The 18246-nt window shown below is 34.6% G+C and overlaps 1 protein-coding gene across 3 annotated transcripts in view; it reads right to left on the reverse strand.

The window, feature by feature from the left end:
• ITGB8 (integrin subunit beta 8) overlaps nt 1-18246 on the reverse strand; it is a 93064-nt gene that overhangs the window by 30017 nt on the left and 44801 nt on the right. For all 3 annotated transcript variants that reach the window (XM_061198510.1, XM_061198512.1, XM_061198511.1), the window contains 3 exons: nt 14090-14336; nt 12539-12704; nt 11800-11958 (listed from right to left, as the gene is read on the reverse strand). In XM_061198510.1, coding sequence (XP_061054493.1) covers nt 11800-11958; nt 12539-12704; nt 14090-14336 — 572 coding nt within the window. The remainder of the gene's footprint in view (nt 1-11799; nt 11959-12538; nt 12705-14089; nt 14337-18246) is intronic.

Raw genomic sequence — 18246 nt, forward strand, 5'->3', positions numbered from 1 at the left:
ATTAAAGCAATCTCAAATAACAACTCTAGATACCTTTAGAGAAATGATGTCAAACTTCACCTGCAGTGGTGCCCACCTGTTGTTGGTGCCTAGTAGTGTAAGCCAAGGATCATGTGACTGAGCCTAATTAGTATCATCTGATTCAAGTTCAAATTACTCTGTAGTTTTTGTTTCCCCTTTCACCCTACAATGCTAACTGTGCTTTTGTTAAGGGAAAATTTTGTTTAAACCATCTTGGTTAATATTTCTGGATTTTGGCAACTATATGAACTTAGTGAAAGAGCTAATTTTACTAGTTTCACTTATAGCCTAAGTTCTTTGACCCGCTTATTAAACTCATATATAAGTTTGATAAGATATAAGACACAGCCTTGTGCTTAAAACTATCATCACTAACATGAGTAACTGGTGTGATTTGAATATCTGTGTCCTGCTTTCCAGATTCATACATTGAAATCCTAACCTCCAAGGTGATGTAATATTAGGAGGTGGGCCTTTGGGATGTGATTAGGTCTTGAAGGTAGAGCCCTCTTGAATGGGATTAGTGCCCTTATAAAAGAGAGCCAGTGGAGAAAGTTCCCTTGCGCCTTCTGCCATGTGAGGTTATAACTAGGAGGTGTTGCCTTTGAACCAAAAAGTAGGCTCTCACCAGACCCCGAATCCTCTAGTGCCTTGACCTTGGACTTACCAACCTCAAAAACTGTGAGGAATAAATTTCTGTTGTTTATAAGCCACCTAATTTATGATGTTTTGGTATAGGAGCCCAAATGGACTAAGATAATAATCATAACAAATATCCTTTTATTTCTATGTAATCTATAATTTCTGTGTAGAAACAAAATTTTCTTGAATTACAGTTAAATGTGATATGACTCCAATTTATGAAGGGGTATAAAAAGTATTACCGCATGGATTTGCATAAGAAAAATTCTACCCACAGCAATTCTTAAGAATATAATTTTAAAGTAATAGAAGAACAATCCCCAAAATATAAGTTCTATCAGATAAATTTTTATTCCTTGTTCCTAATAATATGCATACTCTTAAAACAGACTTATGACAGTTTGCATAATGCTAGTAAATTAAAGAGAACAACAACAAAAAAGAGAACAAGTAAAAGAAGGTAAGTCTAACTGTATTGGGAATATTTTTTTAATGGCAACAACTACTTTTCAAATATTTTTGCTTTGACAAAAAATAATCACAGTTTGCCAAGCATTCCCCCTTCTTAATTTTTAAAACCATTCATATTTTCAGGAAAATTTAATCCATATGTTTTTAACCAGCTTACACTTAACTCACACACTTACACTTAACTCACAAAGCAGCTTTTGGAGGCTTCTTAATCTCTTTCCCCTTTTCAAAAACAGGAAGTCACACTGACCAAAAGTACACAAAATTTAAATCTAGAAAGTTCTCGTTTGCTCCGAAGATCATTAAGAAGGTCAGTTGGATTTTTAAGCTTAAAAGAACACATTTTTTAACCCTAGAAAGAAATGTTTTAAAAGAAAATTCCAAGTACCTCGAGGCAGATTGTTAAAACTACAAATGTTTAATAGATGTTTAAACAAACCATTGTTGATGGGAGAATTGTGGATTAATGGCCATTGTTGAAGCCCCTTCCCCTTTCCTCCATGAAGCATAGTATCTTTTAAGTATTTTATCTTTTATGTCTTGTATTTCACTAGCAGGAACACTCCCTCTCGGCCAGCTGTCCTGTGCTGGTGACGTCACTGCTCCTCAGCTTTAACTCCCCCTCTGTCTAACCCATTACATATTGTTTCTCTGAACTCTGAAAATAATTAATGGAGATAGCAAGCATTTCTGGGGCAGAAGGGAGAAGGGAAAGCAATGTGCCAAGGCAGCTGCTAAGTAATTAAGGGCAAAAGGATTCCATTCACATTTTTCTTCTTCACCAACACCTTCACTGTGATTTGTGGGAAATAACTTATAAATGTCAGAAGGGAAGAGGAGGTAAGAAAGATTCAATGGAGACAGTTTCGGTTAAAGAGATAATAACTATGTAGAGATGTATGAATTTTAATAATGTGCCTGTGTAGTGACAAGAAAATAAGTGTTTAAGATTCTCCATAAAAGTGAGTTTCATTATAAAAAGTTCTTATAAGATAATATAGAATTTGAAGCATTGAATATCATAATAAGATACAAAAAGAAAAAAACAATGTCTTGGTTAAATAAAAGTACTCAGTTATCTGGATTACTTTTTATAGTTCACTTTTTAGAGGACAGAGACAGCATGAAAACAATGTGATAGCACAGATTTATTTAGAGATGAAGACTTTAAATTATGTGTTGTCAGTCCCCATCTCTCCCAATGGCCTATTTTTCTATCTATATGGCTGCATAGTCATAATCGCATAGACCCATGTTTCCCATTAGTGGCACTATGGACAGTTTGTGTTGTGGGTGTGAGGCTGTCCTGTGCATTGTAGGGTACTTGGCTACATCCCTGGCCTCTACCTATTAGAGGCCAGTATCTCCCTCCTCCCCCAGTTGTAACAACCAAAATGTCTCTGGACATTGAAATGTTCTCTGGAGGGCAAAATCGTTCTGGTTGAGAGCCACACCAAGAGCAGGGGCTTGGAAGCAGACCACCTGGGGCTTCAACTCTTGGCTCTGCAATTACTAGCCATGTAACACTGGGCATCTGTCTTAACCTTCTGTGATACAGTTTCTATATATGTAAAACATATAAATACTAGTATCTACCTCTCAGGGTTATGGTGGGAGTTAAATGGGTTAACATGTGTAAAGACTTTCATTTACCATTTTCTAATTATTAAGCCCATATTAATGGTAAGTAGAGGCTCATGTCCTGATGTCACACTGCTTGTCATTTACCTAGGCATTACTATACAGGGCTGTGTGACCACAGACAAGTTCCTGATCCTTTTAGTGCTTCCATTTTCTCATTTATAAAATGGAGGTAATAGCAATATCTACACTTCACTGGGAGGCTGGGTGGTGCTCCCTAAGTGTAAAGGGACAAATACCACAGGGCTGCTTAATAAAAGACATTTGGAGGCCATTACTAAAGGCTAAATGCTGGGCACTTGGATATGCTTTAACTTGCTTCATTTATTTACCTTTTGCACCTGGCTCCTGAAGTGTTTGAATTTGTGGCTCTTGCCAAACATGGTATCAGTTGCATTCTTGATATCCTTGTTACTGAATGAGGGGCATGGAATAACCATTTTTGTAAGCTTTTCAATGAGAATGGTAGTAAGTTTTCTGCTTATATATGATTTAACCAAACATATAATTTATTTGGAACATTCTATTTCATAAGTATTTTCATCAATTTTTGTTTTTATTGAGTCACTTTAGAAAATCAATATTTTTTCTCATTTTCAGGGGCACTATAAAAGCAACATGAGACTACTCCGAGCCTAGCTCAGGTGATTCTGTGTGCAACTTTTGCTTTCAATTTTAAAGAAGAAAAAATAAATATTGTTTGCAGAAATAATTTCCTGGGTAATTTTCTGCAAGCATGAGAAGCATTAAAATTAGGTCTATTCTAAAGTTATTATTAAAGTCATTATTGTTCACATGCCCCTCCCCCATCCCTCTCCCCACTGGTAACCACTAGCTTGTTCTCTGTATCTGTGAGTCTGTTTCTGTTTTGTTATATCCATTCATTTGTTTTATTTTTTAGATTCCACATATAAGTGAAAATATGCAGTATTTGTATTTCTCTGAGTCATTTTACTAAGCATAATACCCTCTATATCCATCCATGTTGTTGCATATGGCAAAATTTCATTCTTTATTATGGCTGAGTAATAGTCAATTGTATATATATACCACAAACTTCTTCATCTATTCAGTTGTTGATGGACACTTACGTTGCTTCCATATCTTGGCTATTGTACATATTGCTCCTATGAACATTGGTGTACATAGATCTTTTTGAATTAATGTTTTTGTTTTCTTCAGATATATATATATATATACCCAGGAGTGGAATTGCTGGATCGTATGTTAGTTCCATTTTTAATTTTTTGAGTAGCCTCCATACTGTTTTCCAAGTTGGAGGGTTCCCTTTTCTTTACATTCCTCACTGACATTTATCGTTTGTGGTCTTTTTGATGGTCATTCTGACCGGTGTGAGGTGATATCTCATTGTGGTTTTGATTTGCATTTCCCTGATGATTAGTGATGTTGAACATCTTTTCACATGCCTGTTGGCCATCTGTATGTCTTCTTTGGAAGAATGCCTATTCAGGTCTTCTGCCCATTTTTTTAATCAGGGTGTTTGTTTTTTGATATTGAGTTGTATTAGCTGTTGATATATTTTGGATATTGCCCCCTTATTGGACATATCATTTGCAAATATCTTCTCATGTTCAGTAGGTTGCATTTTCATTTTGTTGATGGTTTCCTTTGCTGTGTAAAAGCTTTTAAGTTTGATTAGGCCCCATTTGTTTATTTTTGCTTTTGTTTCCCTTGCCTGAAGAGACAGGTCCAAAAACATAGGGCTAAGATCTTTGTCAAAGACCATACTCCCTATGTTTTCTTCTAGGATTTTTGTGGTTTCTGGTCTTACATTTAGGTCTTTAATCCATTTTGAGTTTATTTTTGTATATGGTGTGGAAAAAAATGTTCTAATTTTATTCCTTTGAATGTAGCTGTCCAGTTTTCCCAGCACCACTTGTTGAAGAGACTGTCTTTTCCCCACTGTATATTCTTGCCTCCTTTGTCATAGATTAATTGACCATATGTGCATGGGCTTATTTCTGGGCTCTCTATTCTGTTCAGCTGATCTGTATGTCTCTTATTGTGCCAATACCATACTGTTTTGATTATTGTAGCTTTGTAGTATAGTCTGAAGTCAGGAAGCATGATACCTCCAGCTTTCTTCTTTTTTCTCAAGATTTCTTTGGCAATTTGGGGTCTCCCATGATTACATATAAATTTTAGGATAATTTGTTCTAGTTCTGTGAAAAATGTTATTGGTAATTTGATAGGGATTGCATTAAATCTGTAGATTGCTTTGGGTAGAATGGCCATTTAAACAATATTAATTCTTCCAATCCAAGAGCATGGGATATCTTTCCATTTCTTTTTATCATTTTCAGTTTCCTTCATCAGTACTTTATAGTTTTCAGAGTATAGGTCTTTCACCTCCTTGGTTAAGTTTATTCCTAGGTATTTTATTCTTTTTGATGTGATTTTAAATGGAATTGTTTTCTTACCTTCTCTTCCTGAGAAAATATATAATACTAATACATTATTAGTGTATAGAAAAGCAATAGATTTTTGTATATTAATCTTCTATCCTGCAACTTTACTGAATTAATTTATTAGTGCTAATAGCTTTTTGATGAAGACTTTAGGGTTTTCTGTATACAGTATCATGTCATCTGCATGTAGTGATAGAATCATCTATATTCATCAGAGATATTGGCCTGTAATTTTCTTTTTTTTGTACTGTCTTTCTCTGGTTTTGGTGTCAGGGTAATGGTGGCTTCATAGAATGAGTTTGAAAGTGTTTCCTCCTCTTCAATTTCTTGAAATAGTTTAAGAAAGATAGATATTAACTCTTCTTTATATGTTTGGTAGCATTCCCCTGTGAAGCCCTTTGGTCCTGGACTTTTGTTTGGGAGGTTTTGATTACTGATTCAATTTCAACACTAGTTATCAGTCTATTCAAATTATCTATTTCTTCCTGATTCAGTCTTGGAATATAGTATGTTTCTAGGAATTTATCCATTTCTTCTAGGTTGTCCACTTTGTTGGCATTAACTGTTCATAGTATTCTCTTATGATTGTATTTCTGTGATAACAACAGTAGGTTCTCCTCTTTCATTTCTTATCTTGTGTATTTGGGTACTCTCTCTTTTTTTTTTCTGAATGAACATGGTTAAAGGCTTATCAATTTTGTTTATCTTTTCAAAAAATAAGTTCTTGGTTTCATTGATCTTTTCTATTGTTTTTTTTGGGGGGTGTCTTTAATTTATTTATTTCTGCTTTGATCTTTATTATATCCTTCTTTTTGTTGACTTTGGACTTTGCTCTTCTTTTTCTAATTCCTTTAGTTGGTAAGTTAGGCTGTTTATTTGAGATTTTTCTTATTTCTTGAGTTAGGCCTGTATCACTATTAACTTCCCTCTTAGAACTGCTTTTGGTGCACCCCGTATATTTTTGAGTGTTGTGTTCCCATTTTCATTTGCCTTGACTCAAGATATTTTCTGATTTCCTCATTGGTTTCTTCATTGACCACTGCTTTTTTAGTAGCATGTTGTTTAGTCTCCATGTGTTTGTTCTTTTCCCGTTTTTCTTTCTGTAAATGATCTATAGTTTCATGCCATTGTGGTCAGAAAAGATGCTTGATATAATGTCTGTTTTCTTAAATTTGTTGAGACTTGTTTTGACAAGCATGTGATCTATCCTGGAGAATGCTCCATGTACACTTGAAAAGAATGTGCATTCTGCTGTTCTGGATGGAATGTCCTGTAGATATCTATTAAGTCCAACTGGCCTAATGATTCATTTAAGGCCACTGTTCCCTTATTGATTTTCTGTCTGGATGATCTCCCCATTGATGTCATTGGGATGTTAAAGTGCCCTACTATTATTGTATTACTGTCCATTTCTCCCTTTATTTCTGTTAATATTTTATATATGTATTCCTGTTTTGGACACATATATGTTAATGAGTGTAATCTATTCTTGTATTGATCCCTTTATCATTATATAATATATAATTCCCTCTTTGTCTTCTGTTATAGACTTTGTTTTAAAGTCTATTTTGTCTGATAAGGGTCTGCTGCTTCAGCTTTCTTTTGTTTCCATTTGCATAGAATATCATTTTTCAACCCCTTACTTTCAGTCCGTGTATCTTTAGCTCTCAAGTGAGTGTCTTATAAACAGCATATAGATGGGTTATTTTTTATCCAATCAGCCACTCTGTGTCCTTTGATTGGAGCATTTAGTCCATAGACATTTAAAGTGATTATTGGTAGGTATGTGCTTATTGCCATTTTGTTACTTTTTTCTGGTTGTTTCTCTGTTTTGTCTTCTTGTTTTAGTCTATCCCCTTGTGGTTTGATGATTTTCTTTAGTTGTATGCTTGTGTTCATGTCTTTTTAGTTTTAGTCTCTTTTTAGTTTAGTGGTATGCTTTAGCTCATCTCTTTTCTTTTTAGCTTTTGTATGCCTATTGCAGGTTTTTGATTTGTGGTTATCATGAAGTTCATATATGTTGACCTTTAACTATATCTACTTGTTTTAAACTGATAGTCATTTAAGTTCAAGAACATTGTAAAAGAGCTACATTTTTTACTACCCCCTCCACCTTTTGTGTTTTTGATATCATATTTTATATCTTCATATCAATCCCTTAACTATTTATTGTAGTTTTAGTTGATTCTACAATTTTTGTCTTTTAACCTTTGTAGTAGCTTATTTAGGTAGTTGAACCCCTGTCTTTACTATATATCTGCCTTTACCAGTGGCATTTTCCCCTTCCTATAATTTATTTCTTTGTTATAGCCTTTTCTTTTTCACTTAAAGAACGCCCTTTAATGTTTCTTGTAAGTTCGGTTTAGTGTTGATTAACTCTGTTAGTTTTTGCTTGTCTGAGATGCTCTTTATCTCTCCTTCAATTCTGAATGATGACTTGCTGTATAGAGTATCCTAGGTTGTAGGGTTTTTTTTCCTTTCAACACTTTAAGTATATCATGTCACTCCCTTCTGGCCTGCAAAGTCTGCTGTAAAACCAGCTGATAGCCTTATGGGTGTTCCCTTGTATGTGACTCTTTATTTTTCTCTTGCTGAAGTTCTCTCTTTACCTTTAACTAAAAGTTGTAACAATATTTTTAAAAAAACCAGCTGCATATGGACTTAAAACTTTCTGGGTGCATTTAGCCTGAGTGATATTCCCTTTACTTTCCTGATGGTGCGTGTTCATAAAACCCAAAGGTGCTAACACTCTAAACTGATCTTATCTCTTTAATTAATTTAAAAAGTTTTTTTATGCAGTGTTAAGCAAAGAAAAACAAAGTAAGAATCAGGAAATAAGGTGAAAATTTTTATTATATGCTTTAGTTTTGACATATTAGAATTTTAATGTTATTATTCTTGTAATTATATATCAGTAATTTCCATGAGACTAAATAAGTAAAGGAATTCTGAGGAGTTAAATGATAGGAGGGGTGAAGAATCACTGACCATAATATGATGGGGCACAAAAAAAATGCTCAGAGAGAGAAACACCATACCTGAGCTACTAAATATAATTAGAAGTGTGGTAGGATCTTGCCTATTTGCATCACTCCATCAGGACTGAGAGTCACAGCAATATTTGAAAGTCCCATTAATAATGGTTCATTGCATGACCTGTGTGCCTCTTCCAAATATTTGCTCTTTGGGCCCCTTTCATTGTTACTGGAGACTCTGGTGTTATTCTTGGCCAAGGATGGGGTGAATGGTTGTGAGGAGGGCTTGGAATTAGGTTGGGAATCACCCTGGAGGAGCTGGGTAGGGAGACAGGGTGAAATTCTAGGACCTCAGTATTAACCTGTCTTCTACACCATTAACAATTTTTATACTAACCTCTACCATTTTAGAAACAATTCCTTATTTTAAGCTGGCATTATTACTGGTAAATTATAAAAGTACATTACTACTCAAGCTTTTCATATTGGCAATTGGAGAAAAAGCAGTGGAAAAGGTAATTTATTTAATACTATAATATTATTTGCCAATGGCCATATATAAAATGTAACAATGCTTAAACTGTTTAAAATTTTATCATGTTATGTAATTTAAGTAAGCCAAATTATCTGCTTTATTTCTTCTATAAGTAAGACTGTAACTAGAAAGTTAGAGCAGAAACTACAGCAAGAACTTCACTGCTCTATTTATTCTAGTTTTCCCTTGAGACACTGTGGCAAAGTGATTAAGAATATAGATTTTAATAAAAGATTGAACTGGATTGAGCCCTAGCTCTGCCACTTATTAACTTCTTAGCTGTCTGTCCTCAGTCAACATTCTTAATTTCTTCTCCCCTCAGTTTTTCTGTTTATAAAAGAAAGATAATTATGACTACCTTACCAAGTTGTTGTAAAGATAAATTTCATACTGTATACACTGTACTGTATGCAGTATACTGATACTGTATGTACATATGTGATTTCAGTTAATAAAAACTGAAAACAGGGTAGATGTTATTATTCTGGAATTCACATTGACCCTCATGAAATAGCTAGGTGAATAAGCAGTAGAACTCTGGACCATGTAATTTAGATATGTAAAAGGTCTTTTATCATTTCCTTTTAAAAATGAAAGAACCAGAGTCTTGGCCCAAGAAGCTCAGGTACTATTCAACATTACTGGTATTGGCTGCTAGAGATAAAGCCAAGAAGCAAAGTGTTTGATTGCTTGTCTAAATTATACCTTTTTAAATTCCTCTATAATGGCTGAATAGGAGAGAATGGAGGTCATTTTAAAATAAGCAGGTACATATGCTTATTAGGCTCAGGGTAGCTTTGGATGTAGGAGGTTTCAGAGTAGTAGTACACCTTGTGTATATAAACACTTAGTCAAGGGATCAAGCAAAATGCTTCAACTTCTTTTGTTTTAGGGCAGTGTCCCTGGAAATGAAGGGAATGAACTTCTGAGGAAGAGGATCCCTTAAAACACAGACCTGGGATAAATGAGATAAAAATATTCTTCTAAGGTATTAATAAACACACTACTCTTGGTTTATTCAATACATATCAGTGACATGTGGAAGGTTCATTGTTTTAAGTAGGTAAAACAATTTTCAAGAAAGCAAATAAAGTTCATGATAGTTTGTCCAAATTCCTGATAAGAGCCCAAACACTGTGTAAAATTCCATCAGAATTATAATTTGTGTCCATAAGGTTATATGGCATGGCATATGTCTAAAAGTATGAGAACATTTCTTTGCCTTAAGGAATCCTTCCTATATGAGCAACAGCACCCTCTAAAATACAGTTATGGAGCGATGACTTCAGTGACTTGGCAAAACTTCAAAACGATAATGCAATGCAATTTGAGAATAATGTGATTATTATTTTCCCTTTAAAAAAAAAATGTTTCTACTTGTCTCACAATAGAATAGTTTCTCTTGTCTTCTCCTCCACTCCCAGTAAATGAATTAGAACTCTATCTCAGATTAAAAGAGGTTGAATGGAAGAAAAGATAATAAATGACTAAATTAAAGTGGATGGGTCTACCAAAGTGAAATGTGGCTGAGTAGAAGAGAATTAGCAAAGAGAAAGACACTAAGGGAATAACTCCAAATCCTAAAATTTAAAATTCAAATTCTAGTTATTTTTTAAAATCTTTAAATGTTGAGGCTGCTTTCAAGAATCTAAACCAACCAAGGGTTGAACTTGTTTTATGCGGTAATAACAGTTGCTGCTCTAGACTTTCAAAAAGTCTGGTAGAATGTTTCAGATTAACAAAATTTAAACTATTTAAATTTCACTCATGGGAACCACACACATTTCAGCATAATTTATATGCTTCTAATATTGCATTTCCCAAACTGTGCATGAGGTGCCTTAGAGCACTGCAGTACACTCACCAGGGTACCTCAAAATATCTTGAATTTTTAAGGGAAGCACAGTAATATGTGGCATCTGTCAGGTACCCATGAACTACTAGCTGGAGGTGGTTCACAGCTTTACCATTACATTTGGCTCTGTTCTTTTAGATGATGCCATATCTTTGCAAAACTGGGCAACGTGAAAATCAGTGCAGAACAGGAAGTGAGGATGGTTATATCTAGTCTGATTCCAAGGCTTGGGAAGTTCCCATTGTAACTTATTTACTAAGAATGACAAACTATACATATATATATATATATACACACATATATATTTTTTGATGTTCATGTGTATTATTTTTTTAACTGGCTACTAAGTTTTTAGGACTAAATAGTTATGTTATTTGGACCTAACTATTTAATAAACAGAACTGTCAGGCTGTTTGTTTGCTTGTTTTGCCTACATGTACGAGGGAAAAGATTACTAAGACACTAGGTACCGCAGTATAAGAAACTTTGGAAGCTTTTGTTCTAACATTTGCATGCCTGTATAAGTAGGTATCACGTCACAAGTAAATGATGCTTTATGCAGTTATTTTCTACATGCAGAATAGCTAATGCTGGGAAAGATGTTGTTCTAAGAGATTGTATTTAAATATATGATTCAGAGCTGAAACTAGCCCTCAGGAAGCAATCCAGATATGCACTGTTTAAATAAAAGAGCCCTTAAATATAGATAAACTTCAGAAGGAAGGAGTGAGGTATAAAATTGAAAGCCGGTTTTGTTTTAGTCCTTTTTTCCCATAGTCTCTACTTTGATTCTGTGTATTTTACTGTGAGGATTCCTCAAGCCAAATACATTCTTCTTAATCTCTAATATGTTTTTCAATACTAACCCTGTAGAAGTAGTTATAAGTAAACTAGTAAGGCAAACGTATATGTATATGCTCTTTTCCTTTTAAGGTCCTTCAGTTGAGTAAAAAGTAAACTCTTCTATCACTCTTATTTTCATAAATTATACAGTGCTTTGTAGGACATTAGAGAGTCAGCTACTAGATATTATCAAGTATTTCAGCCTTATATTTTATTGAGCAGAATTTATAGACTGCATTGTTCTGTAACTTGTCTTTCATGACTTATCCTGACTCTGCATCATGATCCTTTAGGTAATTTCTTGGTACAAGGACAGCTGAATTGCCAATTTAAACTTATACTGTAACCAGAAGAGTCATAACTACTAATAGGCTATTGCTGTATTACCATGCTCGTTGATCTGACGTAGACGTTGTTTTTCAGATGGCAGTTTCCGTCATTTGGCACCACTATGCCTGCCAATTTGCTATCTAGAGCAAGATGAGATGTCTGATCTGTCATCACCAGCAGCAATCTTTTAGCTTCTTTTCGCCATCCAATGTGACTCTTAAAATAAACATGTAATTAGATCTTGTACAATAACATAGATCTTTACTATGGTCTTCATTTCAAGTAAACATTAAATTTAAAACATTAAGTCAGGCTAGAATGATGTGCATAAATTCAATGCTGTTTCATAAATAGCATTAACTTTTATTTGTATATCCTCTTCCACAGCCGTTTGACCACACTATCTCCTGGCTAGAGACTTCTGGTGTTCCACAGAGGAAGAACAAGCCAGGTTTATGAAGTGCAGACTGCCCACTGTGATGTGAGTAGGACAACAAGCTATTTCTGTTTTTTCCTTGGAGAGTAGTGAGTGAAAAGAGCAGCCCTTTTGGAAATGATTTTCCAAGTGCAGAAGTTATTCTTTCCCTTTTATCTTTTCCTATTTATAACCCTCTCCTAATTTAGCCCCTCTGTCCTGAACACATACCAAAATGAATAATACTGGTGACAAATAACAGATAGGAGAAGAATGTATTCTTCTATGCTATGTTTTCACTCCATAAATCAAAGAGAAAAATCCTAAATTCTTGGAGAATTTTTCTTCTGAGCAAATATTCAATAATGTGAAACTTCTTACCTCACAGACAGCTGCCTGAAGCATAGCATCAAAACCTCCTTCAGGTGTATCTATATTTCCAGAGATCTTCTGTCTGTGAACTGCTTTTTCAAACTCAGTGATGTTCTCCGTCAAAGACAGCACATGGATATACCCATGGGGAGGCATACAGTCTAAGTTGTAGTCACTATATGGGTAAAGAAGAAATGCAAATTCTGTTTTACTATGCGTCCTTCACAGATCCAAAATACTACTCATAGTCATAGTAAAAGTGTGTGGTTGATGTGAGAAGGGAATACCTTTTTTTTTTTTGCCAAGAAAATTTTATTAAAGAAAATATGTATTTTATAGAATCAGAGAAAAGCTCAATATTGGTGAATATTTCTTTGCATGTAGGCATATAATGCCTTGGTTGTCAAAACATAAAGAAGATTAAACATGTTTCTTTAATATAGGACACCTAAGGGCTTTTATTATGCTAATATGCACTGTTAGTTTTTAAGAGGAGATGAGAATTTACAGTGATTTCCTATCACATTTGCCCATGGAACAGCTGAAAAACACTTTTTGGGAAATGTTTTTTAGGAATTTAGTTAAAATATTATACTACTGTTAGATATTTTAAAATATTTTGCTAATTTTAAAGTGATGCTTGGTGTAGAATTGATGAATGGTCAAAATTCATTAAAATTGTTTTGAGAATTCCGTAATGTCCCCAAAGGTGAGGATCATTCCTCAGGTGCATTTGTATTCGGGGAAAAGGTGTGTGAAGCTCCATGTGGAGAGGCATCAGTCTTGTTCCTCTACAACAGAAAGCAGAGTTGTTTTGGTAAATTAGAGTATATACTGTAAAGTGATCTGGGCAATTCATGAAAGTAGGAAAGAAGATGATAAAATGAAATGTTTTGTTAAGGAAGAACTGAACACATTTATATTTCTCTCTGAAAATTCAACAGGCTAAGTATCGTGTGAGAAATTCATATTTTAAAGGTCTATTTTCCTTTCATAGTAGGGAATATGCTGTTCCAAAATGATAAGAAAAAGGGCTCTTTCTAGCAAACAAATTCTCATCTTTTGACCTACCTACCCTCCATGTGCTAGCTGAGTTTTCTTTGAAATCACATCATAAGCAATGTAATTATAAACAGTCACAATACAGTAATGGAAATATAGATGCAATACTGGCAAAATAAGTACTTTAAATTTGATAAACCTTAATTCAGCAAATTTGGAGCAATCAAAAAAGGAATACAGAATTTTCAAAGAGGTATTTTATATATATATATGTGGTAGCCAGATTATTGGAGGTTTATCCAAAATTACTAATATTATTTGTGTTTTTTGTAATAGAAACTAAGTGAATGATATTTGAAGAAATATAAAGTAAAAAGCCACCCTTCAGTCTCAGAAGTTTTCAGATAGGAACATACTTCTTCTATACATATTTTCATTTATCATTTAATTAAAACAAAAATATAAAATTTAGTAAGTCTTTGATTTAAAAACAAAATGAGGTTTTATAAGATTTTAAATTTGTTTAGCATTAGGAAGTCCACGTCAAATATTAGATACCTGCATTGATTATGAATTCTTTCTGGATGGATACTAATGTATGGTGAAACTGTTTTATCAACGTATGAGCCAAATCCAAGGCGGAAGTCATGGGAGAAAAATGCCATTTTTCTAGATAAATCATTTCCAACTGAATTTAATTTTTCAATATTATTGTGCATTGATGCTGAGACATCAACCAGATAATAAAGATCCACAGGATATTTCTTCAGAGGATGAATTTTCAGCATAAAATTAGCTTCAGCTCCTAGTTCAAAGAAAGACAAACATAGTATAGTATTCATTTTAAACATCTCAGGTTAAGCTATCAATAAGTCAGTCACATTTTAGGTATAGAACAATTATCACAAATTTGTGCATAATGAATGAAATTGGGAATATTCCAGAATTTCAAGGCAGTTTGGAAACCGTACCATCCCAGACATACCAATGTCTTAGTCTCCAACTTCTACAATGCATTTCTCATAATTCTATAGGGCAGATAGAGATAATAGCAAATAGACCAGCTCAACATAAATGTAATAGGGAATATATTTATCACCATATGAACCTGTATTTCTAGTGTCTAGTAAAGCACAGCACAAACAGCAAGCAGCATTCTATCATAAGAGAGAGTAGGTGTCTGTGTTTGTTTTCAGGTTGCTTTTAGATATGAAGACAGCCAGAAAGGTATTCTAAGAAAATTTACCCCTTATTGGATGCAGGTGTAGATTCATTCTTTTGGGTTAAGGTATATTTACATATGAGATGTGAAAACTCTGGTACTGAGAAGTACATTAAGCTATTCAAAATAATTCCTACCTCATCATGAGTTACTTCATTAGATTCTCCCCAACAGTTAGTTGTAAGAAGAAATGAGACAGTGGTCTGAAGAATGATACGCAGCAGTGCCACATTGAGGACCTAGACAATGTAGGGGACAGCATTTGTCCAATGCATAATGGGTGCATGATAAACATATGTTGAAGAGGGATCACAGGGGCAAAGAAACTGGATGAGTAGAGAGGGTCACCATAAGGAGAATTGTTGGAGCCTCCAAAAGACAACTGTCTTTGCAATACAGTTTTATTTAGTTTTCTGTCCATTATCAAGTGATACAAGGATCTGGTACCCTACAGAGTTAGTACTTCTGTATTTAACTTTTTAAAGTACATGATGAAAAGTTATCAATTTAAATACAGGAAGTTTGTGAATTTTACTTTTTTAAATAATAAAGCAAATGCTTGTAAGTCATTAATTATTTGTACATGGGGACTATTTTGAGTGGAAAAAGTTTTTTAATAAATACCAATTTGTATACATAATTGGTAGCCTGATCTACTTATTAAAGGAATCTTACAATTTATCAAATCATATTTTTAGTCTTAATATGCTTAAAAATAGCAATATTTTTATACTTACTTCACAAATCAAATGTTCTTCAGCCAGATTATGGAATGTATTAAAAATAGTAAGGTTTTTTGGTTTGTAATGTTAATTATGGGAAAAAGGGGCTATTTACTTATTCCTAATTTGCCTTTAAATGCAGGAAACTTCTTTATTATAACATTCTTGGATTTTCAGCCCAAGAGTTTGGGAGGAGAAATTGGGCTTGCATAGCCCAGCCCAGTCAACTCTTTCACTCCTTTTTTTTAGGAGCTGGGCTGCCTCCAGTGAACATATATTTGGCTCTGCTTTCCAAGTATCTGGTGAAAAATCCTGCCCATGTGGAAGTGTCCTGCAATTTGGGTAGAGAAGTTTAATTCAGAAGAATGATAGAATCTGGTAGACAGGGCTGGATCGATGAGAAATAGAAATGGAGCATATTGGGGAGTGTGGTTCATGTGGAGGAGCTTGAATTTTAATGTGTGGGTCGGCATTTAATTTTTAATTTTTTTAAAGTTGTGTAGTTGTTTTTTAACTGTTGACTTGGACACATGGCTGAAGGCATTAGAAACTGGCCACATGGTATTTTCATCTTGATGGATCATTATAGTTTATGGTGGCTCTGTCTAAAGATGAATGGCTGCCTATTTTTATAGAGTCATCGAAAAATGTACCAGATATTCAGCGTATTGTGTGAGTTGTTATATTATTGGTTGGTTATCTCAGCCAACAGGCAGAGTCTACATAGCATCAACAAAAGCACAGGCCTTGGAGGCCTGAGCTATTCAGGGAGCTCCAGGAAAATGCTAGCCACACAGGGGCCTTCAGCACATGTCAGCTGCTCATAGCCTAGCAAGCGAATCCTAGTCTCACTGGCCTCAGCAAAGAAGAGGGCTTTTAGGAAGCCTTGCCAAATGGCCATGGTTAGAGGATGCAGGCTGCTGTAGCTTGATTTTGATTACATAGATGCTGGCGTTAGCACATGTACCTGGGTCAGTTGAAGACCTCAGCGTGGGCTGACACCTCAGTAAGACAAGTTTTCACTAAAGGAGAAAGGAGAATCTTTCTGTACACAGGCCTTTTACTCATCGCTGGAGAGAATGATAATCGCTACTTTTAAACTGCAAGGCCCTTGAGTGTCCTAAAAGGTTCTAGCTTTAAGTAGTAAGCTTAAGGTGGGCAGCCCTACATAGGCTGACCTCAAACCCCACTCTGCTTGTTAAGGAGGAAGCTGAAGGGGCCAAGCTTAGATGACCACATTTTGCCCATGAGCCTGAGACACTCCCCACATTATGCTCTCAAGTTGGCTTTGGATTGGATAATTATATATGATGGAGAAACCTTCTCTTGGAGGCAGTAGAAATATCTTTTCATGGGAACATGGATACCATGTCCCTGGATAAAATCGCCATTCAGTTCCTACTGGGGTGCCACCAACACTGGGCTCAAAGGGAAGATGACATTAAAGAGGTTTTGAATATATCGAATGAGAAAGAAACACATCTAAAAATAAGACAATATCTGCGGCCATCACCACTGTGATATAAATTCCAGCAGCAATGTCTTAAATGCTACTCTGAGAGAGGAGCTATGTGGGGGTGGATTCTTTTAGTGGGTAAGAGCTACTAAGTGCAGTGATCCATATAAAATATTTACCACAGTATTTGGTACACAGTAAATATATAGACATTAGTAATTATTACCATTAGTATTACTAGATTCTAACATTAGATCTGTTCTAATGTTAGAACAGATGATAGATAGAACTGTTCTGTCCAACATTAGATAGAACTGTTCTATCTAACATTAGATAGAACAACATTAGGATAAGAACTGTTTATTCATCTCTGAAGCCTCTGGGTTTGGTACATGCATAGCCACTCATAAATGTTCTTTAAACTATATTTGAAGAATATTTTGATACAGCATTTCAAAAGGCCCATATGTATACCACAGTAAGAAGCTAATATTTATAACTTCTTTCCCATAGTTTAGGGAGATCTTAAATAGTTTCTCTCTATAAGAGGAAAAGAGTATCATCTGGCCCCAAAATATTTATGCCACCACTTACATTATCTCCAGGAAAGCTTCATTCTCATAATTTGAGATTCTAAAGGCTCAAACCCTATTCCTTTGATTAACTTTAAAGGCAAGAAAAGAGTCTGTGACATAGAATAAGAAAGAGGACTTGGAGGAAAGTTGAGACCTACTTAGAGCTATTGCCAATATTGGTTTGAATAGACCAAAAAACTAAAGTTGTTCGAATGAGTTTTAAATCACTCAAATAATGGCGTGAGCATCTCTGAAGAGCTGGCTACAACAAACATGACTGGATATTAAGAAAAGATAACTAAGAAATATTCTGCATAAGATGAAACTGAAAAACCATAAGAAAATACGGAGAACTGTAGCAGGAAGAAAGAGCTGCCAATTTCTATTCATTATCCTTGAGCAGGGGAAGGAGAAGGCCCAAGAATAAGACTAGTTTGAAACAGCAAGGTACAGACCAGCACATTTCTGGATTTCTTTGTGGGATAAAATGGGGGATATGTGCCAGGTGTTGAGGAGGAAAAATGCATGACTGTATAGTTTTAGGTTTTTTGAAAAAAGTTTTGAATTCAAGAAGAATACCTGAAAAATCTTACATTTTAAATTAAGCTACACTAAAGAACTTTTTTTCTTTACAGTATTAAAATGAATCAAGTTTGAAACCTTTTCTTCAATTAGTGAAGTACAAATTATACTAATCCTTGTCATATACATTATATTACTTCTGAAACAGAAATCGAGAA

The sequence above is a fragment of the Eubalaena glacialis genome, chromosome 8 (assembly GCF_028564815.1).
Source record: "Eubalaena glacialis isolate mEubGla1 chromosome 8, mEubGla1.1.hap2.+ XY, whole genome shotgun sequence".
Classification (NCBI taxonomy): Eukaryota; Metazoa; Chordata; class Mammalia; order Artiodactyla; family Balaenidae; genus Eubalaena; species Eubalaena glacialis.